Here is a 26,350-nt window from a genome sequence, read left to right as displayed (position 1 = left end):
AATGCATTAAAGTAAAAATAAATATAACATATTTTCAATAAATCCAAAAATGATATATGCATTTATATATACATATAATTTTATTTTTTGGATTAATACTAATTACGCTTATAAATATCAACGAGTCGTGATTTGTTGTTTTTTTGTCTCTGAGCAAATCATGTGCAAATCAAGCGAACAGAAAAAGGGAAGGAAAACAGCAATCATGCGTTCATGACATCATTCTATAGATACAGTCTATAAACTAGCGGTCGACTATTTGATTGTCACTTCCAGCATCCAATCAGCAGACGAGTTTAACAATGACAAACACTTCTGGCCAATGAGTAACCGCAACCCCCGCGTCTAGCCAATGAGAGCGCAGAGGGGGCGTGTCCTCGCGAAAGCGGTACTAGCGGTACACCGTCTGTCTGTGTGTCAGACGCGGATCCTCCAGAAGTTTTGCGCCTGACCCCGATCATCTCGCCCGGAGTATCAAATCTGCGCCAAAACCCCTATTAGTTTACGGTTGTTCTAGGTTATGGAACTGGATAAAATGGACGAAAACGACTGGAAATATCACGGAGAGGGCAACAAGAGCCTGGTCGTGTCTCATTTGCAGGTTAGTGTTCAATAGTTACTAGCTTTTAGCTTAGCTAAGATCCATTTAAACTCAATCAAATCAGATTCAGTCACCTGGAAATCAATTCAAACTACTTGGAAAGCACCCCAACATAAAGTTGGGTCTCTTTGTATCACCACTAGACGAGAATAAACATCTTCTTTGTCTTGAAAGGGTGTTGTCAGGGCTTTAAAGCTAATAGCCACCTAGCAGGCTAAACCAGGTTTCATAGATAAAGTGAGTGTACTACATGTGTGACATGTGTTACACACCCACTTTATAAGATCTTAAGCGTATTAAACACTTCATTAGGATATATAATGTATGATATGTTACACTGACAGCCATTTGAATAAATGGTCACTAGAGACGTTTTAGTTTCTGGATGCTTCTGTGCATCTAAAATTGGGTCTCTATTGGAGATAAGAGTATGGACACTTAACATTTTCACCATCCAGGCTTCAAAGTTCAGATTGGAAACCTTTAAGAGTTGTCCCCTCCATCGGGAGAAAGATAATCAGATCTACACCGGTTTTAGACCACCATGATGGCTGGTAATATAAAAGTTTATCCCTTTGGGGGGGAAAAGTACAATTAGAAACTAAAAAGGTCATGGCATTTGATTTCCTAGAACTTGGTCTAAGCGCTAAACTCTCCATATTTAGAAATTATTAAAAAAATCTATTGCATACAAGTCATAATTGAAGTCTTAGTTATTGTAAGTAATGTAAGCTTTATGTAAATGTTTTAGTTATCATGCAGTTGACTCCTTTTGTCAGTAGGATTACAGCATCAAGGTCCTGTTTTGTTAAGATCAAGGATATGTTCCTGTAAAACGGGAAAGGCTTAACCTTTGTCTGATTTTCCAGCTCATTTGTGATCGTCTGTGCCATCACACGATAAATAAACTCAGAGCAAGGTGCTGGAAAAGCGCTTTGAGTCATAAACGCGCTGGATTTGTATTACAGAGAAGTGTGTGTCCAATCACAGGAAGCTGCCTGAGACAACATTGGCCAATATGTTGATGTAATCATGGGTGTGGGGAAAACGGGTGAAGCTTTGATGCAGTTTTCAAAGAGTTTTAGAGTCCTGCAAGGGCTTGTCCAGCTCGATTTGCTGTTTACTGACATTCTTTCACACTCCCACACTGTTGTGTGGCTTTTTGTCACGTTGCCTGGCTTGGTTTTAAATTCTTAGAGTACGAGCTTGATCGAATCAGTCTGAAGGAGTGAGGTATTGCTTAAAAGTATTTGTGAATTGACATATGATGTGTGATTTAAACAACTTCAAATCTAGGCCATACAAGAAATTCAGGTTCATTTTTTTTTCCTGTGACAATTAAACACTTCCCCCGCCCTAGAAGTTCTCATTAGAATAATACAATGATCTACTATAATGTGAAAAAATATTGAACTTGTACAGAATCAGAAAGTTATTAAGCTGTATATAAGTAATACTTCTAATGAAGTCTAATTGTATGTAATACTTTTTAATTAATAATAATTTTATTATTACAAAAATAATTATGTCTGGACAGAATGGTTTTCAATGTTGTATTGCAGCAGGCTTGTTACAGTTAACTAAAATTATAAAAAAAACTACAGACTGAAAAGAAAAACACAACAAAGTTAAAACTAATTTACATATTTAATAAAGCTATGGTAGTATAGAAATTATGAATAGAATCTATTGCATATAAGTTATCATTTATGTCTTAGTTATTGTAAGTAATGGAAACATCATGTATTAAACCAAAATAAAATGAGTAAAACCATTAAAAAAACTTGAACTGAAATAATAAAATATGCAAAACTTAAGCTTATTTTTAATTTTAGCTAGTTGCTAGCTAACATTTCCAATTTTCTTTTAGTTAAACATCAATTAAAACTGAAGTTAAAAATTATTAAACTATCCAGGCATATTTTATAAGGACAAACTACTAAAAAAATGACAAAAACACAATGTTAAAACTGATTCAAAGTTTTAATAAAACTATGGTAGGATAGAAATTATTAATAAAATCTATTGCATATAAGTTTTAAGTAATGGAAACTTTATGTACTAAACTAAACTAAAATGAGTAAAACCATAAAAAACTTTAACTGAAATAATAAAATATGCAAAACTTAAGCTTATTTTTTAATTTCAGTTAAATGTCAACTAAAACCGAAGTATAAAATTAATTCAACTATACAGACATATTTTACAAAGACAAAAACTACTAAAAATGACAAAAACAATGTTAAAACTGATTTAATTTTTTTTATACTATGGTAGTATAGAATTTATTAATAAAATCTATTGTATATGAGGTATAATTTGTCTTAGTTATTGTAAGTAATGGAAACTTTATGTACTAGACTAAGTAAAACCATTAAAAACTTTTAACTGAAATAATAAAATATGCTAAATTTAAGCTTATTTTTAATTTCAGTTAGTTGCTTGCTAACATTTCAAATTTTCTTTAAGTTAAAAGTCAATTAAAACAAGTAAAAAAAAATTAACAAAAACAATGTTAAAGCTGATTCACATTTTTAATGGTAGTATAGAAATTATTAATAAAATCTATTGCATATAAGTTGTAAGTAATGAAAATTTTATGTACTAAACTAAAATAAAATGAGTAAAACCATAAAAGAACTTTAACTGAAATTATAAAATATGAAAAAACTTAAGTTTAATTTTTACAACACAGTTAAAACTTATTTAAATTGTAATAAAACTATGGTAGTATAGAAATGATTAATATAATCTATTGCATATAAGTTATAATTTATGTCTTTATGTACTAAACTAAAATAAAATGAGTAAAACCAAAAAAAAAAACTACCTGAAATTATAAAATATGCAAAACTTAAGCTTAATTTTTAATTGATATCAGATGCTAATATTTGTTTAGTTAAACTTGAACTAAAACGGAAGGAAAATTACAAAGGCAAAAAAAACTATTAAAAATGGCAAAAACACATTTTTATTAAAACTATGGTAGTATAGAAATTATTAATAGAATATATTGCATATAAGTTATAATTTATGTCTTAATTATTGTAAGCAATGGAAATTTTATGTACTAAACTAAACTAGGTAAAACCATAAAAAACTTTTAACTGAAATAATAAAATATGCAAAACTTAAGCTTAATTTTTAATTTCAGATAGTTGCTAGCTGACATTTCAAATTTTTGTTTAGATAAACTTGAACTAAAATGGAAGGCAAATTAATAAAAAAAAATACACAGACTATACATATTAAAAACAACAAAAACACAACAAAGTTAAAATTAATTACATTTTTAATAAAACTATGGTAGTCTAAAAACTGTCTTATGTACTAAACTAAAATAAAATGAGTAAAACCATAAAAAACTTTCACTGAAATAATAATAATATTATTAATATGTATATATATGAAATAATAATATGCAAAACTTAAGTTTACAATTTTTAATTTCAGCTAGTTGCTAGCTAACTTTTCTAACTTACTTTTAGTTAAATGTCAACTAAAACTGAAGTATAAAATTAATAAAACTATACAGACACATTTTACAAAGACAAAAAAACTACTAAAAATGACAAAGAACAAACAACAAAGTTAAAACTATAGTAGTATATAAGTTATAATTTATGTCTTAGTTATTGTAAGTAATGGAAACTTTATGTACTAAATTAACCTAAACCATAAAAAACTTTTAACCAAAATGATAAAATATGCATTATTTTAATTTCAGCTAGTTGCTAGCTAACATTTTAATTTTTCTTTCAGTTAAATGTCAACTAAAACTGAAGTACAAAATGTTTTCAACTATACAGGACAAAAACTACAAAAAATGACAAAAACACAAAGTTACTATAACTAAAACAAAAATAATTGTAAAAATTCAAATGAAAATGGATTCAAATCTGAAATAAAGCTATCGTAGTATAGAAATTATTAATACAATCCATCAAATCATGTAATCATAACAAAACTAAGTAAAACCATAAAAAGAATGTTAACTGAAATAATAAAATATGGAAAACTTAAGCTTATTTTTAATTTCAGCTAGTTGCTAGCTAACATTTTTAATTTTCATTTAGTTAAACTTGAACTAAAACTGTAGTATAAAATTAATAAAACTATACAGACATATTTTACAAAGACAAAAACTACTAAAAAATGACAAACAACGGAGTTACTAAAATTAACAAAATTTAAAATGAATGTTAAATGTAAAAATAAAAACGTATAAAGTTTTCAATAAAACTATGGTAGTATAGAAATTATTAATACACTGTTGCATATAAGTCATAATTATAAGTAATGGAAACTTACGTAAATGATACATTTTTCATGTAATCAACTAAATCTTACTAAAACCATTAAAAAAACTTTAACTGAAATGATAAAATATGAAAAACCTAAGCTTATATTTAACATTTCTCATTTTCATTTAGTTAAACTTGAACTAAAACTGAAGTAAAAATAAAGTTACTAAAACAAATGGTAAATATGACAATAAAAAACGATTAAAATTTTTACTAGAACTATGATACTATAGAAATTATTAATAAAATCTATTGCATATAAGTCATAATTTATGTATTAGTTGTTGTAAGTAATGAAAACTTAATGTAAATGATTAATTTATTATGTAACCATAAACAAACCTTTAACTTATTTAAAATTTTTGCTAGTTACTAGCTAACGTTTCTTATTTTCATTTAGTTAAACTTGAACTGAAACAAAAATAATAAAATGATAGAAATATTTTACTATTAAAAACAACAAAAACCCAACAAGGTTACTAATACAAACTAAAATTGAAATGAATGGTAAATATTAAAAAGAAACTGCTTCAAAGTATTAATAAAACTATAGTAGTATCTCAATGATACAAAAATAATAGTATCTTTTTTCATTAAGAAATTAGATTGATTATTTTTTTAAATGTGCGAAAAAATTTATTTTCTTTACATTTTGAGGTGAATTATACGTCATTTACTCATGAGCGTCATCCATTCACGTTTATCATTTCGTAAGGCAGAAGTAGGTTTTGTAAGCATTGAGGAAGTGTCTTTAGAAACTGCATTTGCATGTAAGTCCCCATCGGTTGCATCAGTCCATAAAACAAGCTGCCAGACAGATAATGTCACCTTTACCTTTGTGCACCCTTTTATGCCTAAGAGCCTTCTAGGAAAAAAAAAATACGTAATGCATATTCAGCTCACAGTTGAGTGGTCAGAGTATTTATTGTCCACACAAGTACAGTCGCAGGCAAACCCATTTCAAAGGATTCCCTTTTGAACTAAAACAAGACAAGGATACATTGAGCGATCAAAGTCTGTGTCAAATGACTCATGTGATTTGTTTCTAAACATGTCACTTCCCATTACAGCACTGTCAAGTTCTACGTCTGTTGAAGTTTCCCTCCGAAGACTCCGCACATACGCGACAGGTAAAACTTCTCCAAAGTTACACAACGGATTGTTATTGCTTCCCAAATTTCTACGAAATACGGTATTGCCTTACACAGTATTTCTTACACTATGAAGTAATGGTAAATAGTTCATAAAACTTGAAAATAATAATGTACATTTTAATATTGTGACCATTATTCAAAACATAGGGAGAATGACTTTTTAAAAAGTTACTAAATCTATGGATGGATTAATGGACAAATTCATCAGATTACGTTTATGACTTTGTGAGATGTTTTTCACCATTGTATGATCTGACATACAGTCAAGCCCGAAATTATTCATACCCCAGGCAAATTCTTTTTTTGACCGGAAATGACACAGGTTTCTCCCAAAAGATACGAAGATGATGTACAAGAGGCATCATTGTGGGGAAAAAAATATTTCTCAGCTTTCTATTTACATTTGAAAAAAAGTGGCATGTCCAAAATTATTCATGCCCTTTGCAAACTGTCACAGTCTATGGGAAAATCCAAAGTTCTATACCATTCCAAATAGTCCAAGCTGTTCTAAAGCATCCTAATTACCCTGATTCATTGGGAACAGTTTTAATCAACTCAACAGGTGAAAAACAGAAGCTGTCTGCTGTTGGTTTGTGGACAGTCATGGCTAAGACAAAGAAGCTCACTGAGGACCTGCAGCTGCGCATTGTGGCTGCTCACAAGTCAGGAAAGGGCTATAAGACCATATCTAAATGTTTTGAAGTTCCAGTGGCTACAGTGCAAAGTATTATTAAAAAATACAAGAATTTCAAAAATCTCAGAGGACGTTGTAGGAAGCCAAAAGTGACACCTGTGCTGGCCAGGAGGATAGTGAGAGAGGTTAAAAAGAATCCAAGGATCACCACCAAGGCCATCCTGATGAATCTGGGCTCTGCTGGTGGCAACATTTCAAGGCAGACAGTCAACAGACACTGCACACCGCTGGGTTCCTCAGACGCAGACCAAGGAGGACACCAATTCTCAAGATAAGGCACACAAAAGCCCACTTGGCCTTTGCAAATGCTCATCTGGACAAAGAAGTCTTCTGGTCTTCTGTTTTATGGTCAGATGAAACAAAAATTGAATTGTTTGATTGTTTGAAAAAAAAGAAGAAGCCTTCAATCCTAAGAACACCAACCACACTGTCAAACATGGTGGTGGAAACCTAATGTTTTGGGGGTGTTTTTCAGCCGGTGGACCAGGAAACCTAATCACAGTAAACGGCACCATGAAAAAGGAGCAATACTTCAAAATTCTCAACAACAACATCAGGCAGTCTGCAGAGAAACTTAGACATTTCAGCACAACAACGACCCAAAACACACATCAAAAGTGGTGAAGAAATGTTAGCAAACAAAAGCATTAACGTTTTGCAGTGGCCCAGCCAGAGTCCTGACTTAAATCCAATTGAGAATCTGTGGAGGGAGCTAAAGATCAGGGTAATGGCAAGGAGACCCTCCAACCTGAAAGAGTTGTAGCTCATCGTTAAAGATGAATGGGCAAAAATACCAGTGGAGACATGCAAAAAGTTGATCAGCAATTATAGGAAGCGTTTGATTGCTGTAATAGCCAACAAAGGCTTTTCTATTAATTATTGAGAAGGGTATGAATAATTTTGGATATGCCGCTTTTTTTTTTCAAATGTAAATAAAAGATGAGTAATTTTTTTCCACAATGTTGCCTCTTGTACATCGTCTTATTATCTTCTGGGAGACGTCTGTGTCGTTTCTAATTAAAAAAAAATAATGCTTTCGGGCTTGACTGTATATTTCCATCAATGTGACTGAAGTATTGATGCACAAACAATTGTTCTATCAATTTGTGTTGATTTCTAAATAGTCACTTTCAATTTTAGTGTAGATTTGTTATCAGTTTCCACAAAAAGGCATAATGTTTAACGTTAAACAGTTTTCTTGCACTGTATTGTAAGTTTTTAGAGTCTGTTAGTACAAAGAGTATCTACAACATACATGTAAATATGTAAATATGCATCAAATGTTTGGTCTTGGTCTGCTTGCATTGACATACAACATAGTGTGAACTCATTTTCCTACATCTTTCCTAGCAGACCGCAGAACAAGCTTTTCGACACATCCTCAACATCGTGGATTATAGTAAATATGTCATGAAGCCTTTACTGGGGGAGAAATATGTTCACAGTGGCGTAAGTTACCGTTTTAGACGTTTGTGTATATTATTATATCACATTGCTTTAAGACAAGTTATGACCCAACAAATGAGATGAAATTAATGGCTTGAATTTTTACAGGAGGTTGTCAAGCTGCCGCTGGACTTCGTGAGACAGCTTTCGCAGAAGGTCCAACAAGAACGACCTGGTATGAATGATAAACTTTTGTGTTTTTCCTTTTAAATCTTTAGCGAATCTACCAAAAGCCAACCGTGTATTATTTAATAGTTAAAGGGATGTTTAACCCAAAAAAATGAAAATTACCTCATGATTTATTCACTCTCAAGCCATCCTAGGTGTATATGACTTTCTTCTTTCAGACGAATTCAGTCAGAGTTATATTAAAAAATGTCCTGGCTCTTCCCAGCTTTGTAATGGCTGTAAATGGGTGTTGAGATTTTGAAGGCCAAAAAATCCATCCGTCCACCATACAAATCCCTTTAATTATTTATACTTTATGATAGTATTTGTTATAATTCGATTGCAAAATCCTTGTGTTACAGTAATCTCATCATTGAGATTAACGGGTGTTACTAAAAACCTCAAAAGACAAACTTTAAGTTGGCTTGAAAAAGCCTGATCAGAAAGTTTTAAAAAGTTGAATTTGTTTTAGAAGTTTTAAAAGGTGAAGTTTTTCAGTCTAAAAAAAAAAAAAAAGTTTAAATGGATTAGAAATATAGTAAAAAGGGAATATAGAAGGGAAGCTTGATTGAGTCTCAAGGGATTCTGGGAGTTTTGAATAGTCTCTTGGCTCATTTGAACATTCAGTCAATGTAAGTCGATGGGATTTTTCCCAGTTTTAATCATCTTTTTTAGGAAAACTGTAAGTCAGATCAAGTAGAAAAGATACAGCAAGTGGAGTCGGATAAGTCTGAAGATCTGGGCTGAGTTTGGAGTTTGTAGAGTTAAAGCTCTAGGAGGAGGAGCAGTCCGACATTTTAGTCTCAGAAGAAGAAGAATAACTTTAAGTTCAAATAGCATTTCAGTAAGTTGGCTTTCTCAAACCAACTTAAACCTGGTCTATTATGGGGGGGGGGGGGGGGTTTATCCTCTAAAAAATGCAGTCTGTTGTTTGTCTAAACATGGGTATGTGAGATGCAGTCACTTTTGTAGACAGGATTTGATGTTGCGTAACGGTGTTGTGACCTTTTTCTTCATGCAGAACTGCGCTGTGATAAGGTCATGGACACATTCAGTGGGTGTGGTTTATGCCTTCCCAACCTGACCCAACTTCCCCTCCACCACCTCACAGACCACAGACCTCCAATCTGTGTTGAGATTAAGGTGAACTCCATGTTGGGTTTGACTCAACCTTAATACGTCAATACTGTTATGTTTGTGGGGAAATTTGCACACGCAGTTGGTATGTTTACCTTTAAACCACTGGTTTTGTGTGCAAGATCGTGGAAGCTACCACAAACTGACATCATTTACAATTTGCCACTAATTAATGCTAGAATTGAGCTCAACCGTTCAACCATGTTCTGTTTAGCTATGCAGTTGAAGTCAAAAGTTTACATACACCTTGCTGAATCTGAAGAAATGGGTGAATTATTTTAGCAAAATAAGAGGGATCATACAAAATGCGTTTTGTTTTTTATTTGGTACTGACCTGAGTAAGATATTTCACATAAAAGACTTTTACATATAGTCCACAAGAGAAAATAATAATTGAATTTATAAAAATGACCCTGTTCAAAACCTGTCCTGAACAGTTAAATTCCCTGCTGTTCTTCAGAAAAATCCTTCAGATCCCACAAAATCTTTTTTGTGTATTTGAACCCTTTCCAACAACGACTTATGATTCTGAGATCCATCTTTTCACACTAAGGACAACTGAGGGACTCATTTGCAACTATTGCAGAACGTTCAAACACTCACTGATGCTTCAGAAGAAAAACAAACAAACAAACAATGCATTAAGAGTCTGGGGGTGAAAACTTTTGAACAGAATGAATATGTGTACATTTTGACTAAATATTATATTTTGTTTCATTTAGTACTGCCCTTGAGAAGCTACAGAAGATACTTATATTCTCAGAAGACAAAATAAGTGAAATTTACTCTGATCTTCAAATTTCAAAAGTTTTCAGACCCAGCTGTTAATGCATTGTGTTTTCTTCTGAAGCATCAGTGAGCATTTGAACCTTCTGTAATAGTTGCATATGAGTCCCTCAGTTGTCCTCAGTGTGAAAAGATGGATCTTTTCAAACAAATTAACATTTTGAAGATTCTGCAAGGTGTATGTAAACTTTTGACTTCAACTGTATGTCTGGTTTAAAGGAATAGGTCACCGAAAAAATTAAAATAGGCTGAAACACGCTCACTCTCTTGTCATTCATAATGTAGAAGAGCTTGTTTCTTTATGTAAACAGATTTGAAAAAATATAGCATTACATCACTTGCTCGCCAGTGGATCCTCTGCAGTGAACGTGTGCCATCAGAATAATAGTCCAAACAGCTAAAAAAAAAAACACTCTACAACGACTCCAGTCCATCAGTTAACATCTTGTGAAGTAAATAGCTGTGTGTTACCAGTCCATAATTCAAAATAACACAAACTCCATTAAAAAAAAAAAACATTGTCCACTCTCATCAGAATCCACCAAGATATTTGTCTAAAACATTTTTTGAAAGGAAGAAAAGAATATTATGAATAGAAAACTGATATTTTAGCCAGAAACAACTGTTTTGAAGTTAAAAACATCTTATGATAGATTACAAACAGGCAGCTTGTGGATTATTTCCAGTACTTGTGGTGTTTATAATCAGCAGTTTGGACTCTCATTCTGACGGCACCCATTCACTGCAGAGGATCTGTTTGTTGGTGAGCAAGTGATGTACTGCTAAATTCCTATAGGTCCGCCTGCTGTTCTTTAGAAAAACCCTTCAGGTCCCACAATTTTTTTTGTTTTTTCGAACCCTTTCCAACAATGACTGTATGATTTCAGATCCATCTTTTTACACTGAGAACAACTGAGGAACTCATATGCAACTATTACAGAAGGTTCAAACACTCACTGATGCTTCAGAAGGAAAGACAATGCGTTAAGAGCTGGGGGCGAAAACTTTTGAACAGAATGAAGAATGTGTACGTTTTTCTTATTTTGCCTAAATAGCATATTTTGCTTTATTTAGTAATGCCCTTCAGAAGCTACAGAAGATATTTACACGTTTCCGCAAAGAATAAGTTAAATTTACCCTCATCTTCAAATACCAAAAGTTTTCACCCCCCTCAATGCATTGTGTTTCCTTTTGGAGCATCAGTGAGCATTTGAACCCTGTAATAGTTGCATATGATCTTCTCCGTAATTTGGTTATCATTAAATGAATACCTGATGACATGATTACAAGAAAATGATAAAGCGTAATCTATATTAACCCTAATTTACATAAAGTTTGGCCAGAAACCCTGCCTTGAATGTGTTGACTTTGGTGCCACATGTCTAAGCACATCTGGTCATTGAACTTGCTGACAGTTGTTAATGGGTTTTTTTCTGCATCTTCATGGCGTTAGGGTGTAAACGTTCTTGGGTTAGACTCGGCGACAGTTGTTAAACTGGAAGATCTAGTTAGTTATAACTAAGAACTGTATTTTAGGGATCAGTTTAAGACAAACGCCCATTCTTGGGGAAATAAACCACAGTTGCTGAATGACTCACTGAATCTATTTGTGTGGAATTTAATCACATGGCCAGTCGAAGACAAACAGGGGAAGGTGGTGTGAATCTGATCTGAAAGGCTCGTTTGTGTTCATAAAAAAAAGCTAACCTCCTTTACATAAAGTGCACTAACAACACTTCATTTTCACTTACATATTTGTTCTTTTTTTTCCTCCCCTCCAGCCAAAATGTGGATTTCTACCCTTTTCAAGGCACATAACCAAGGAATGCAAGCGTAAAGTTTGCAGATTCTGCATGCATCAGCATTACAAGGCAAGTACCAAATGAAAACCTAGCCGTTGCCAAACTTTTATCGAAGTGAAGCCAGATTTCTAAAAGCAAACTTCTGCTTTAACAAAGAAAAGGTGCAGTGTAGTGTGAACATCCTGCTGTCTGTTTGTACTTTGCGCTATCATCTGATCGATTCTTTGTGGGGTTCGGCTGCAGAAGATAAGCTGATCATTAAGCAACACTGTTTGTAAACTTCTCATAAAAAAAAAAAAAAAGGTTTGTAAAGTTTAAAGTAACATGTTTTGTCCTTTACAGTTAGCCAATGGGAAGTGGAAGCGATTGAGCAGATATTGCCCTCTAGATCTCTTCTCAGGGTAAGTTACTGCTTACTTCGTCACTGGCCTGTGTTAAATCAAAGAATTTTCCATTTGAAAAACAATTATCAAGGTTTTTGCTAAAGTCGTGACTCACCTTTCCACTCCGGGATTAGCCGTATAATCTATAATGGTTGAAGGCTTTGTACTGCTGCTTGAGTCACAGGAACGCTAAAAAAACAAGATTTAGATGTGATGATCCAGATAATCTTTAATTTTCTTGCCAAGAATATCAAAAGTGAATTAAATGTACACACCTGAATATTATTCATCTTGTATTCCAGGAGCAAACAGCGAATGTACGTTGCGTTGAAGAATCTGTTAGAGGAGCCACAAAACAACTTGAAAATCTTTAAGGTAAATATGAACTCTTGTGAAGTCGCTTAATGTCTCCAAACAAACTTTATTTAGTAGTTCATTTCATCCTGCTGTCTGTTTTTGGAAGTTTGAATTTAAGTTTAAAGTTCGAAAATCTTCCCTCAATTTCTGGTAATAGAATGTTCAGCATTCGAAATGTAACTGACAGTAATTATGTCATTGATGTCATCAAACATTTATCGTTATAGTTATCCTTAAAGGGATAGTTCACCCAAAAATGAAAATGATGGTTTACTCACCCCCAAGCCATCCAAGGTGTATATGACTTTCTTTGTTCAGACGAATACAATCTTAGTTATATAAAAAAAAAAAGGTCCTGGCTCTAAGCTTTACAATGGCAGTGAATGGCTGTTGAGATCCAAGAGTCCAATAAAGTGTATCCATCCATCATAAAAAGTGCTCTACACAGCTCCGGGGGGTTAATAAAGGCCTTCAGAAAAAAATGAATGTGTTTGTGTAAGAAAAATATCCATATTTAAAACTTTATGAATCGTAATCTCTAGCTTTCGCTAACTGTCGTACACGTACGTGAGAGAGCGGCGTTCGTAGCTAGAGTTTGATCCTTTGGAATATTTGTTTTTTCGGCAACACTTTACAATAAGGTTCATTAGTTAACATTAGTTAACCACATTAGTTAACACGAACTAATAATGAACTGTACTTATACAGCATTTATTAATCTTTGTTAATGTTAATTTCAACATTTACTAATGCATTATTAAAATTTTGTCAACATTAGTTAATGCAGTGTGAACTAACATGAACAAACAATGAACAACTGTATTTCCGTTAACTAAAGCTAATAAAGATTAGTTAATACAGTAACAAATATATTGCTCAGGGTTAGTTCATGTTAGTTAATATATTAACTAATGTTTAACTAATGAACCTTATTGTAAAGTGTTACCGTTTTTTCTTTTCCCTTGAAAAATTGTTGGCTTGCTGGTCTTTGGTGGTTAAGGCTACTCTCATATCCAGGCTAAAATGGTGATTTCCAGCTAAAACTAACCAAAAACAGCCTGACTAGGTTAGTAGACTAGATAAGACCAGTAAACCAGTTTTTTTAGTAGTACTACGATAGTTAAAGAAATGTTCTAGGTTAAATATGATCATATTTAAAGGGATAGTTCACCCAGAAATTAAAATTAACCCATGATTTACTCACCCTCAAGCCATCCTGGGTCTATATGACTGACTTCTTTCACTCTGAAAATTTGATGTTTATCTGCTTACCCCCAATGCATCCAAGATGTAGGTGACTTTGTTTCCTCAGAAAAACACAAACGAAGATTTTTAACGAAAACCGGTGCAGTCTGCCAGCCTTATCATGGACGTGGATGGGCACCAAACCTTTAAAAGTAAACAAAAACATGCACAGACAAATCCAAATTACACCCTGCGGCTCGTGACGATACATTGATGTCTTAAGACACGAAACGATCGTTTTTTGCGAGAAACTGAACAGTATTTATATCATTTTTTACCTTTGATACACAGCCACGTCCATCTGTCCTGAGCACGAGTTTGGCATCAGTCACGTCACATATGCACGCGCTCTGTCGTAGAATACGCAAATTTAAAAAATGTCCTGGCTCTTCCAAGCTTAATAATGGCAGTGAATGGCTGTTGAGATTTTGAAGTCCAATAAAGTACATCCATCCATCCATCCAAAAAAAGTGCTCCACATAGCTCTGAGGGGTTAATAATGGCCTTCTTAAGCAAATGGATGCGTTTGTGTAAGAGATATATCCATATTTAAAACTTTGTGAACCATAATCTCTGGCTTCCGCTAACTGGTGTATGCGCATTCATGAGAGAGTGGCATTCATAGCTAGAGTTTGATACTTTTGAATTTTTTTTTTTTTTTTCTTTTCCCTTGAAAAAAAGCCAGTTTGCTGGTTTTTGGTGGTTAAGGCTACTCATATATCCTCAAGCCAAAAAAGCAAGGTCTAAATAGTAGATTAGATGAGACCAGTAAACCTATTTTTTTTTAGTTGTACTACGATAGTTAAAGAGAAGTTCTAGGTTAAATATAAGATTTAAAGAGACAGTTCACCCAAAAATGAAAATTACCCCATTATTTACTCATGCTGAAGCCATCCTAGGTCTATGGCCATGTACACACTGCAGCTAAATTCGGTTGTCAGTTCACCTTTTACTCCTTAATCGTGTTCTGTACACACATAATTCACCGAAATATGGAAGTTACAACTGCATTCGACAACTGCATTAACTCCCCAAGGTAGTGACAACTTTAAATGCGCATCAGAAATGTGTCTTCGTCTGTATGTGAGATGCAAGAAAATGACCTTAGCTCATTTTGACACGGAGCTAGTTGTGCTCACAAGCCCTGCGAAGTGTCAGTGTTGCCAGATCTTCATAGAAAAAACAACAACAAACGACAACAACAAACAAGGTCAAGCGCAAAAGACACTAAAACACCAAAATACTTTGTTTTATAACACCAGAAAAATAATATTGTTCATATCCACAAAAGACTTCATTAACGTCATAAAGTGCCTAGCTTTAGAGGTAAGACCAAACAACATGCCTAAAAGCACTTGTAAATATGAGGACATGGCAACACTGCAAGACAGCACTCTCTAAAGCAGTGAAATTAGTTAGCGGAAGCTAGAGATTATGGTTTATAAAGTTTTAAATATTTTCTTACACAAATGCATGGTTTCACTTCAGAAGGCCTTTATTAACCCCTTAGAGCTGTGTGGAGCACTTTTTATGATGGATGGGTTCACTTTTTTTGGACTTCAAAATCTCAACAGCCATTATAAAGCTTGGAAAAGTAAATCCATGGTTCGTACAAGGTGCTTAAAGTGCCTAAAGTACTTGAACTTGTACTTTACTTTTTGAAATTTAAGACCTGAAAAAGTCTTGAAAATGGCAACATTTTGGAAGAGGTACTTGAAAAGTGCTTGAATTATTGAAAGACAATGTATGTATGAAATAAGTGTTTAATTTTGTCAATAAGTACATATCTTTTCACGCAAATTTAAATGAAAAAAAAATACCTTTTTGCTTATTTCAGTTAATATCAAAAAAACAATCAAGCTAGCAAGTAGTAGTACTGACAGTGTCATAAACATGCCTGAAGATGCGAAAAGAGGAACAGAAGAACCAAATCAATTGAGTCATTTACACTGGAACCAGTCCGATTGATTCAAACTCGTGAAAAGAAATTGACTAGCAAAAACCAGATCAAATTAAAAGAGCCATTCATTTTCGAATTTCAACATCGCTTGTAATGATTTAAAAAAAACTTTTTGAAAAGAGCTTTGATTGATTCTCTGTTTCGAAGTGATCCAATCCGATCACGTATCGTGAATCATTCGTTTCGGATCCGAACGTGTTCACTAATCATTTTGCGAATTGAATGATTCACATCTAATGATTTGATAATGATCGAAGTCAAATGATTTGCGATTGGAGTCTTGATCTGAAATGATGGTTCGCTAATCATTATTTAGATCGAGACTTCAGAACGTGGATCACAAATCATTTGATTTAGATCAGAACTGCAATCAATGCAGATCGTTTGATTTGGATCGTGATTTCGCCAATCTTTTGTTTTTTTCTTAAACGGTAGAAAACATCAAACTGTTAAGACGGGGCATAAAAAGAAAAAGAAAAAAGAATGTAAACCCAAACAGAAAAATTAACCGTGGTTTTACTATAGTAAAAGTGTAGTATACTTAGGGTTGGGAATCGAAAATCGATTCCGATTCTGGAATCGGATACTTAAGATAAAGAATCGGATACTCGTTTCGTTTCCTGGTTGCATTTTTTCCATCTAGTGATCTGCCAGGACCTTCCGCGCGTGCAATCTGCCAGGACTTTACGTGGTAATGTAAACATCAGTCGAAAAGATGGATCACGGTAAGCGTTTAAAAGTGTGTCTACGCTTTGTAAAAACCGAAGACAAATCTACCGCTGCACGCAAACTTCATCTTAGAGATCTGCAAGGGACGGATTTTAGTCCTGCGCCCGCCCACTCCAGAAGGAATATATGTTATTTCGTCCCGCAAAAGCCCACATAAAAGTCACTTATACCCCCACGGGAAGACAGGTATCTACTTTATCTCTTGGCTGCATGAAACAAACCCTCCCGGTAATGTAAAGGCAAAGATGACCAGAGTAATAGTAACGAACTCGCGCATACCTAATGTATTCATTCTTGTATATCGGAGTCGTACATTAGGCACGCATAAGTCCGCTGTTGATTCACAAACTATTCATGCTTTCGGTGCTCTGATCCATAGTATTTTTGCGTGAAATTTCAAAATATTTGCATAGTTTTCAAAATGAATGTCCTGTGAGTTTTTTATAATGAATGCTTACCCATAGAGGTGGATCTTGTAAGGGTCAGTGGTGTTTATGCACATATGAGCACCAGCATCAACAGATTTACAATGTATTTACTGTATTTTTAATTTATATGTTTATTTTATAATAAATACAAACAGTAGATATTCAGTCACTTAAGAAAGAGTACTCTGAAGTTGTGAAGAATGTCTGAATTAAATAATTTAGGTGCTTTAAATCTGTATGTGTGTATTCATGTTAAAAAGTTAGAGCAGAGGATTTTCTTTTAAATTCAAAAGTATAGCTTTAATTTAAAGTTTGTTTGATTTTTTTTATAACATGCAGGAGAAAAATGAAAAGGCAAAACTAATGTTTAGGTTAATAAAAAAGGTTAAAAAATAAACACCTTTAGAGGAAATGTCAGGCATAGGGGGGCCTTGCAAAACTGACCCGAGAAGAAGGGGGCCCTGATATAAAAAAGGTTGAGAACCCCTGTGATAAAATAATATGTTGCAATCTAGCACTGAAAATAAACATGTTTGATATATTAATGTTTGACTTTTGTGTTTGTTGTTGTTTTTTTTTTTACTAAATCGGAATCGAAACTGGGAATCGAAAAGAATCGGAATCGATAAGTGGAATCGGAATCGGAATCGGAATCGAAATCGATAAAATTCAAACGATACCCACCCCTAAGTATACTTGGCATGTGCTTCACTTTATGTATTTTTATTTATCTATTTCGCTTTTTAGGATTTGAAATAGAAGACATTGTTCAATATATGAGAACCTCTGATTAAATATGATAAGATTTAAAAGGAGAGTTCACCCAAAAATATAAATTACCCCATGATTTACTCTGATTATCTGTATAAATGCTGTAAATCATGGGATAATTTACATTTTTTGGGTGAACTATCCCTTTTATCCTAGAATATTTCTCAGCTTCTGAAGAAAAGCTTAAACTAATTTACTGGTCCTAACCAGTCTCCTAGCCCAGTCAGGCTGTTTTTGACTAATTTTTAACTGGGAAACAAGATTTGCCTACCAGCTGATCACCATTTTAGCTTTGGTGTGTGACTTGCTTAAGGGGAGACACTGCAAGCAAAAATGCTTTTTTTTTTTTTTCATGAACCTGTCAAATTTGAGATTATGGGCTTTTTGGTTTTTCATAAAGTGTTTTTTTAGACTAGTGGAAAGAAAACATCCAAAAGACAATGTTAAGTGTTTCTTTTATAGCACTTTATCTATTGGTGTCAATAGATTTCAAATACAATACATATTTTTTAAGGCCATTTTCTCAAAATGAGTTTTTTCTCCTACACTGAGCCATAAATCTCCACTTCATTAGCACTTACACACACACCAAACTTCACATTTGTATTCCTGTCAATATGCCGAAGGTATTTAAAGAGAGATTTGTTTATATATAATTTGCTTGATTTATACATTTTATTCCTCAAAAAAATGGTAAAAAAAAAAGTGTTTTTTCTGAATTATGGAGTGACACCCAAAACCCCCTCTGTAAAAACATTTGACTGTAATATGTCAAAAAAATTAAACAAGAATTTTGAAACGGACTTCATCCAGTGTTTAGATTTTTGTTCCAGAAATGTATGCAAATGAGCTCATATTTCATTAAATAATAGCTCATTTGCATATTTAAAGAAACATTTTAGAAAACTTGTAATACAAAAAATGTTTGCAATTATCAATGTAATCAACTGGGTAAGTAAGATCATAAGTATTAGTCAATTTTTGTTACCCTATTCACCTGCAGTGTCTCGCTTTTAAACCAACAAACACCAGCAAAATGGTTGGTTTAAGGTGTTTTTGTTTTCAAGGGAAAAGGACAATCAAATGTTCAAAAGTATTAAACTTTAACTACTACTAGGCCTAGTTTCATAGACGGGGCTTAGCCTAAATCAGGATTAGGCCATAGTTCAATTAAGACATTTAAGTAGTTTTTATAAACGTGCCTTAGAAATAAACATTACTGGTGTGCTTCTTGAGATATTTTAAGATCAGTCAGTGCAAGTTTCTTTCAGTTAAAACAGCTCAGGCTTACATTTTAGTCTAGAACTAAGCTTAAGCCATGTCTGTGAAACCGGGGGCTAATATATTAATTTAATCCATTAGAAATGTTTGATATATGTGACCCTGGACCACAAAGCCAGTCAAAATGGTACTTTTTTTTGAGTTTGACATTTGAAATTTGAGATAAAAAAGCTTCCATTGATGTTTGGTTTGTTAGGATAGGACAATATTTGGCTGAGATCAGTGTTGTTTTCGTCAACGATGACGAAATCATTTCGTTGACGCCACTTTTTTTCATGACGATAACGAGACGATGACGAGATAAAAATGGCTCGTTGATGACTAAAACATGACGAGACGTGTGTGAGTTTTCGTTGACGAGACGAGAATAGACAAATGTTAGTGGGTGGTCCGTCAGACGTTTAAAATGCATGACATTTCTGCTTATTGTGCATGCCGATTAAAACTTAAAAAGTATCTGACGCTATGGCAAGCCGTTTTAGCATTCCATCCTTGTTTGTCTTTTATGTTCTAAAACATTCCTTCATTATTGTAATTATTGGTGAAAATAGTCGATCCGGAAGCTCACATTGTGTTGAACTATAGATCTGCTATTTTCACAACTTATAAGTGACACTACCCAACAGCAAAATACTTACTGACCTACATTAATTTGTTAAAAGACTACTTTTTTCCCTTTTTTGACTAAAACTAGACTAAAACCTTTTTGACTTTTCGTCGACTAAAACTAGACTAAAACCTTTTTGACTTTTCGTCGATTAAAATTGGACTAAAACTATCACATATAGAAGTGACTAAAATTTGACTAAAACTAAGAAGCATTTTAGTCCAAAAGACTAAGACTAAGACTAAATCTAAGATGGTTGTCAAAAACAACACTGGCTGAGATACAACTATTTGAAAATCTGGAATCTGATGGTGCAACAAAAATCTAAATACAGTTGCGGACAATCGACAACGGCCTTTAAATTTGTCCAAATGTGATATTTACGGGAAGAAATTTACAAAATGGCTTCATGGAACATGGTCTTTACTTATCCTAATGATTTTTGGCATAAAAGACAAATCGTTAATTTTGACCCGAACAATGCATTTTTGACTATTGCTACAAATACACCTGTGCTACTTAAGACTGGTTGCATATACAGTAGAAAAGTAGCATTAATGAATTGTTTCTCGCATCTTTTTTTTTTTTTTTTCCAGGGTGGAGAGTTGCTATTTAGCTGTAAAGACGACGCCAAGCAGCAACCCGAACTGAACGATCTCATCCAGCACCTCCGGCCTTATTTCCCTCACAGTAACGGCCTCTATAACGGCCACCAGCCTGGCAAAGCCGTCCTGAACGAGTTCATTCAGGTCATCTGCTCCGCATTGCTCAGCGGCGGGGACTCGAATCGCTCGGGAGAGCCTAGAAAGGTGCATGTGTCCGAGAGCAGGCCGCTCTGCGAAGCCAGTCCCTTCCCAAGAGACCTGCTCCGCAACGGTGAGGGCTTTAGCAGTTACTGCTAACTAATGAATATCTGGACGGGATTCAGTGGAGAAACATGGCTTTACGCCCTTCAGAATATTGCTAAACAAGTGCGATGAGTAACGATATATGCGTAGGAGTGACCTGGAGTGAAAGTGCTTGACATAGTTGAAGAAAAGGCTGAACTAGTAGAACATGTTGAGCTATTTTTTCGTTATGTGTTCACAGGTAACCACGGTCCCCCTAAAGACAGCGTCCTTGCGAAAATCCTCCAAGTCCAGATGCTGGATAACCTGGATATTGAAGGAATCTACCCTCTGTACAAACGTGTGGAGCAGTATCTAGAAGAGTTCCCGAAAGAGAGGTGAATTTTTAATCTGGGATATCGAGTGCTGTTACTTGTTTGTCAAATCAATACTCCAGTGCAAGGACGTTTTGTTCTTGGTGAGTAAAGTTAATACTGGGCAGATGCTTCAGATAACAATTCTGAAAACTATTGAATCTTATTATGGTCTCCTGAAATACTGAATAGACACTAGGTGGCGCAAAAGACTCATTTGTGAATGGGTCCGCTTTGGTCATGATGCACTGTGGCCACATGGTGGTCCTATTGGGTTTGGCCATTGATGATTTCCCTGCAGAGCCATATCAGCTTTGTAAATAAACAAGCTTGAAAGCACTTGAACATCTAAACAACACTTGTTTGCATCTCCAGAAACAGACTGCAGATAGACGGGCCTTATAATGAGAGTTTCATGGATATGGTGAAAAACTGTCCTAGTGAAGATGATGGATCTGTTGAATATGCAGTCGGGAAGGTAGGATGGTGAACGTGTGATGCTGAGGAGTTTATGTTTGAATAGAAGAATAAAAAATGTCCAGGTTGTTTTTCATTATGGGAAAAAAATATAAGCAAAAGGCCCAGATTCACAATAAATAAAATAAATAAAAACATTGTGATTATTATTTTTAGAAAATAAGTAAGTAAATAAATAATAATAAAAGAAATATATAATTATAATATAAATAAAACATGTGGCAAATAACAATCTTTCCTCCCTACATTATTGCATTAATGTTTTTGTTTTTATTGTAAAAATTAAAATTGCTTTCACGCTTAGGTTTGAATTTAACACTAAGAAATGTCTAGGTTGTATTTCACCCGGAAGAAAAGTCAAAATGTAGGCAAAAGGCCCAATTTGAAAATAAATAAGTAAATGAATAGTAAATAAATAAGTAAATGAATAATGTTTTTTTTTATTATTATGTTTTTATTTTTTAGTCCGAAATTTAAGTCCAGGTTGTATTTAAAACAGTACAAAATAAATAAAAAAGTCAGAAATTAGGGAAAGGCTCAATAAAGAAAATTAAATATATGAGTAAAAAAAAAAAAAAAAAAAAAAAAAAATTGCAATGTGATATTTTTGTGGCAGTTGACAACCCTTCTTCCCTGCATTATTGCATTAACATTATTGTTTTTGGTTTTTATTATATACAAGTTTATGGTTATATTATATAACATTTAATTTAACAATAAGAAATGTCTTGATCATATTTCACCTTGGATAAAAAGGTCAGAAATTAGGCCCAATTAAAAAAATAATAAATAAGTAAACAAAATAAATGAATGAAAATAATAAAAATATTATTTCATTGTGATATAATTTTTTGTGACAATTAACTTTTCCTCCCTAAATTATTGCATTAACATTAATGTTTTTGTTTTTACTGTAAAAATTAAAAATGCTTTTTAAGTTTTGCTAAAATTTAACAAAACAAAATGTCCAGGTTGTATTTTACTCTTTATAAAAAATATATATATTAAGCATTATTACTGAATTGTGAGATAATTTGTGGCAATTAACAATCTTTAGTCCCTAAATTTATTTATAGGTTTTGGTTTAAATTTAAGAAAAATAAGAAATGTCCAGGCTGTATTTCATCCTGATAGAAAAAGTCAGAAGGCCCAATTTTTTTAAAATAAATAAATAAATAATAAATAAATAAATGAAAAGACCCAAATTAAAGAAAATAAATCAATGAAATATAAATCAATAAAATTAAATTAATATTGTTGCATTGTGATATTTTTTTGTCAATTAACAATATTTACTCCCTAAATTATGTCATTAACATTAATGTTTTTATTATATTTTATTTTATTTATTGTAAACATTATGCCTGCCTTGCTCATAGTATGTGCTTTCCCTCTGGAATAGGGGGAAAAAGGTGATCATAATATTATTATTAATTACAAAAATAATGTGTGTATATCTGTGAGCTCATTTTTAATGCAAAAATATTTTTTAGAATATGTAAAAACAAATATTTTATATATATAAAAATACAGTAGTCAGCATTTGAAGGTTTTGGTGTTGATCCACTTCAAACATTACCTACTGTATATTACATAAAATAATAATAATATTATAAAGAATATTTAGGGAAAGATTATTTCTGATTTTGTGCCCCTTTACAGGTTCATCAGTATCGAGTCGCAATGACGGCCAAAGACTGCTCAATCATGATCACGTTTGCACCTTGCGAGGAAGACGAGGAGTAAGTTAACTCCTGCTTTTTAAAAAGAATAATTTTTTGACATTTGCCATCATTTCGCATTTGATTTTCTTTGTTCACAGACACCAGTTAAATTTAGAGAAGCCTCGTTTGACATACTCCATCTCCATCCTGGATCTAGACCCCAAACCATATGAAGGCATCCCTCACCAGCACAAGCTGGACACCAAAATCGTCAACTACTACCTGCGGAGCACGCAAGCCCCGCCCCCCTCCAGCCTATATAAGGAAAGGCAGGAGTGCACGCTGCTCTTCCACGCTGTATGAAACACCTCCAACAATGCTGCTTGGGAAACGCCTAGAAGTGTAGTTCAAATAGTGATATAGTTTAGTTTTTTTTGTTTCGCTAGTCTGTCTAGTTGTTTGCCCTCCCGCCGCGACATGAAATTCGCGGCTGTTGCCGGAGCAACGTGATGTTTTTCTTCTGGAGGGTGATGTTCTCATTGGGGCTGGTCTCCTAAAGCACAGAATACCTGAATGAGTCAGTCACTGGCTGTAAAAAAGGGAGGACAAGGAGGGTGTGTGTGTGTGTGTGTGTGTGTGTGTGTGTGTGTGTGTGTGTGTGTGTGTGTCTGTCTTTGTGCAGCGCTGTTGGGTATTTCTAGCAGTGCTACTGTGGTTTCCAAGTGCCAAAAGTGGCTTACAGCGATTTTCCCTAATGAACGTTTTACCGTGCATCAGCTTGGCCGTGTCTGCAGTCGCTGAACAGGCAGTTTGGAATTCAAAAACAGACAAGTACTTGAGTTTTTTTAGCGCGACTACATCCCTAGAGCTCCTCCAACCACTGACCCTCGGCGAGCTACCGTAACGGGAGTTATACTGACAAGCACAGACCTGTTGCATGCTAGCGAATGAGGTCGCACTAACACCGTCACTACCCGTGAGATAGATTTTATAAATTAGAGGTTAAGTCTAATGACATTACTCGCTAATGAAAGTATTTTTGTAACGCACGCTTGGCTGGCGTAACCGTTTACCGGCATTTACAAATCGAAGTGTCTTGAAGTTCAGTTCACAATAAAAAAAATGGCCTATATAACCCTCATGTCATCGCAATATTGTTTGATAAAATTGTTAAAATAGCGTGACAGTTTAGGTCTTTGCACACTGAGTAACAAGTGACGAATATTCCCGACATTTTCCGCATGTTAAAGAAAAATAAATGCGATTTACACAACGTGAGTTCGTATTATTTTTTTAACGTGCAAAAATTTGAGAGAATTTCAGACTAATTTCAGATTAATGAATGAACGCAACATTTTTGAACATTCATCGGTATGACTGAAGGTCCTTGCACGCTCCGAAATTTTCACAGATTTATCACGTTGTGTCAAACTCGTTTACACACTGCCTCCAAAACTTTCGTCCGTCACAGAATTGAAAAATTGAACCCGATTCAATTTCCTTTGTTTTTCACATCCGTAGCAAGCATTTCGAGAGGTGTTTTGACAATTCTGAGCCACCGTGATATACTGTGTGTGACGAATTTCGACAAATACGAACATTTTGGACTCGAGGATCAAAATTCGTCACAAACTGAACACTGTGACTCTGAATTGTTTCAAACAAATTGAACCCGATCCAAATATTTATATGGCGGATGTTAGTTTCGAAATCATGTGTAAATGTGATTGACGTGAGGTCGTATTTAATTTTGTAACGGGACCTTAAGTGCGCAAATTGTATAAAACTACTTCATGGTGCTTTATTCAAAGCTTGACAGCCTTGTTCACATACAAACTGTTGCTGTACAGCAGAAATTGCATAACGATTGTTCAAAAAGTGGAAAAATGTTGGAAAAAAACAGTATGCACAGATGATGTTTTGTCAATTTTTGATCGAACAACTACTTTAAAGCAAATCCATCATCTCAAACACCACCATTTTTCCAAGAAAAACTGCTGTGAACTGCAAAATTGTCAGTGTTTGTCCATCAACGATTGCTTTGTCACTGAGTTTGACACTAGTATGCTTGGTTGTCATCTGTTTTGAAAACAGAGAGCAGAGGAATCCATCCCCAGCAGCTTGAACGCTACTACAGCTGTGTTTGGCTTGAGTTATAATGGCTGTAATTGGTTGCAGAGCCAGAGATATTTCATAAGTCGACCAAAGATGGACAGCACACCAGTTTTTGTTAGCACAGAAAAAAGGATGATCCAGCGTTTTAGCAGTATAGGCCACAGAAATGGTAGTGTTGATTTAACGTTACACGAGTTTGACGCCGTAAAAACCATCCACAGTGAGACGGTTCGCGCAGATTTTACGGTGCAACTTTAACACTAAAGATGGCACCTCATGGTCGCCTTTCTCTGTCATGGGGAATATTACTGTTACAATATACTGTGGCGTGAGTAACGCTCATGCTCCTGTTTACCTCTTTTACCGAGATGCGAACCACGTCGGCTTGCTGAACTCAGCCAATGCGGTTCTCATCAGGCGAATAGTGTTTGCGTTTTACATGGATGAACATTCAACATTGCCAAACTGTGTTCACACTCCCCTTTGTCTTAATGTGAACTGGTGTCAAGAGAAGTATTAATACGCCTTACCTGTGAGCGAAAACGCTTTTCGTTGTTCGTTTCGTTCCGTAACTGATTGAAAAGTGCAGTTTCACCACAACAGACATTGCTGTATTTGCCTTTGTTTTAACAACATCCATCATCTTTCCCCTTTTGACCCAGAGATATTATGTCTGAGGTGGTGATGTTGTGTTATTCTAATGAAATAAAGATCTATAATCACTATTGTAGGTAGGAACGGACATTAATTCTGTTATTAAGCACGGAGGATCACAGTTTCTGTGATGGGAGTCTAATGTTAAAATTTAACTATTTGACAAATACAAAGTGGATTTTGCTGTCGGGGACATTTTGTATTTAAAATTATTTATTTTTCTAGCTCTTGTCTAATGATGTATATTTCCATACAGTGTGGGCATATCATGCGTAAAAAAAATGATTGACACATACAGGTGGCATCAGTATGTAGTTCCTAACGGGTGATTGTACAGGTGTTTATATCGAATAAAAAGATTAGATATGAAGCTCCGACTTGTGTGA

At 34.2% G+C, this 26,350-nt stretch overlaps 1 protein-coding gene across 2 annotated transcripts; it reads left to right on the top strand.

Annotated features, from left to right (window-relative positions):
• Positions 1–410: 410 nt before the first annotated feature.
• ippk (inositol 1,3,4,5,6-pentakisphosphate 2-kinase) lies at positions 411–26,339 on the top strand. 2 transcript variants are annotated; one of them, XM_073844571.1, is made up of 13 exons: positions 411–601; positions 5,976–6,035; positions 8,107–8,202; positions 8,308–8,374; positions 9,389–9,510; positions 12,072–12,161; positions 12,435–12,493; positions 12,778–12,850; positions 20,450–20,729; positions 20,943–21,078; positions 21,430–21,532; positions 23,194–23,273; positions 23,354–26,339. In XM_073844571.1, exons 1-13 carry the CDS (start codon positions 521–523, stop codon positions 23,556–23,558), a joined length of 1,452 nt encoding a protein of 483 aa, XP_073700672.1. In that variant the 5' UTR covers positions 411–520; the 3' UTR covers positions 23,559–26,339. The 2 variants fall into 2 exon arrangements, with proteins under 2 accessions (XP_073700672.1, XP_073700671.1); XM_073844570.1 differs by having other exon boundaries at positions 8,104–8,202.
• Positions 26,340–26,350: the final 11 nt, after the last annotated feature.

The sequence above is a fragment of the Garra rufa genome, chromosome 7 (assembly GCF_049309525.1).
Source record: "Garra rufa chromosome 7, GarRuf1.0, whole genome shotgun sequence".
Lineage (NCBI taxonomy): Eukaryota > Metazoa > Chordata > Actinopteri > Cypriniformes > Cyprinidae > Garra > Garra rufa.
This window is presented reverse-complemented; position numbering and strand designations above follow the sequence as displayed.

Bases quoted from the DNA above. Each gene is read 5' to 3' on its own strand.
- ippk (XM_073844570.1), top strand. From the start codon at position 521: ATGGAACTGGATAAAATGGACGAAAACGACTGGAAATATCACGGAGAG. The intron at 12,162-12,434 runs GCAAGTACCAAA...TGTCCTTTACAG, and splicing joins GCATGCATCAGCATTACAAG to TTAGCCAATGGGAAGTGGAA. The intron at 12,851-20,449 runs GTAAATATGAAC...TTTTTTTTCCAG, and splicing joins ACAACTTGAAAATCTTTAAG to GGTGGAGAGTTGCTATTTAG.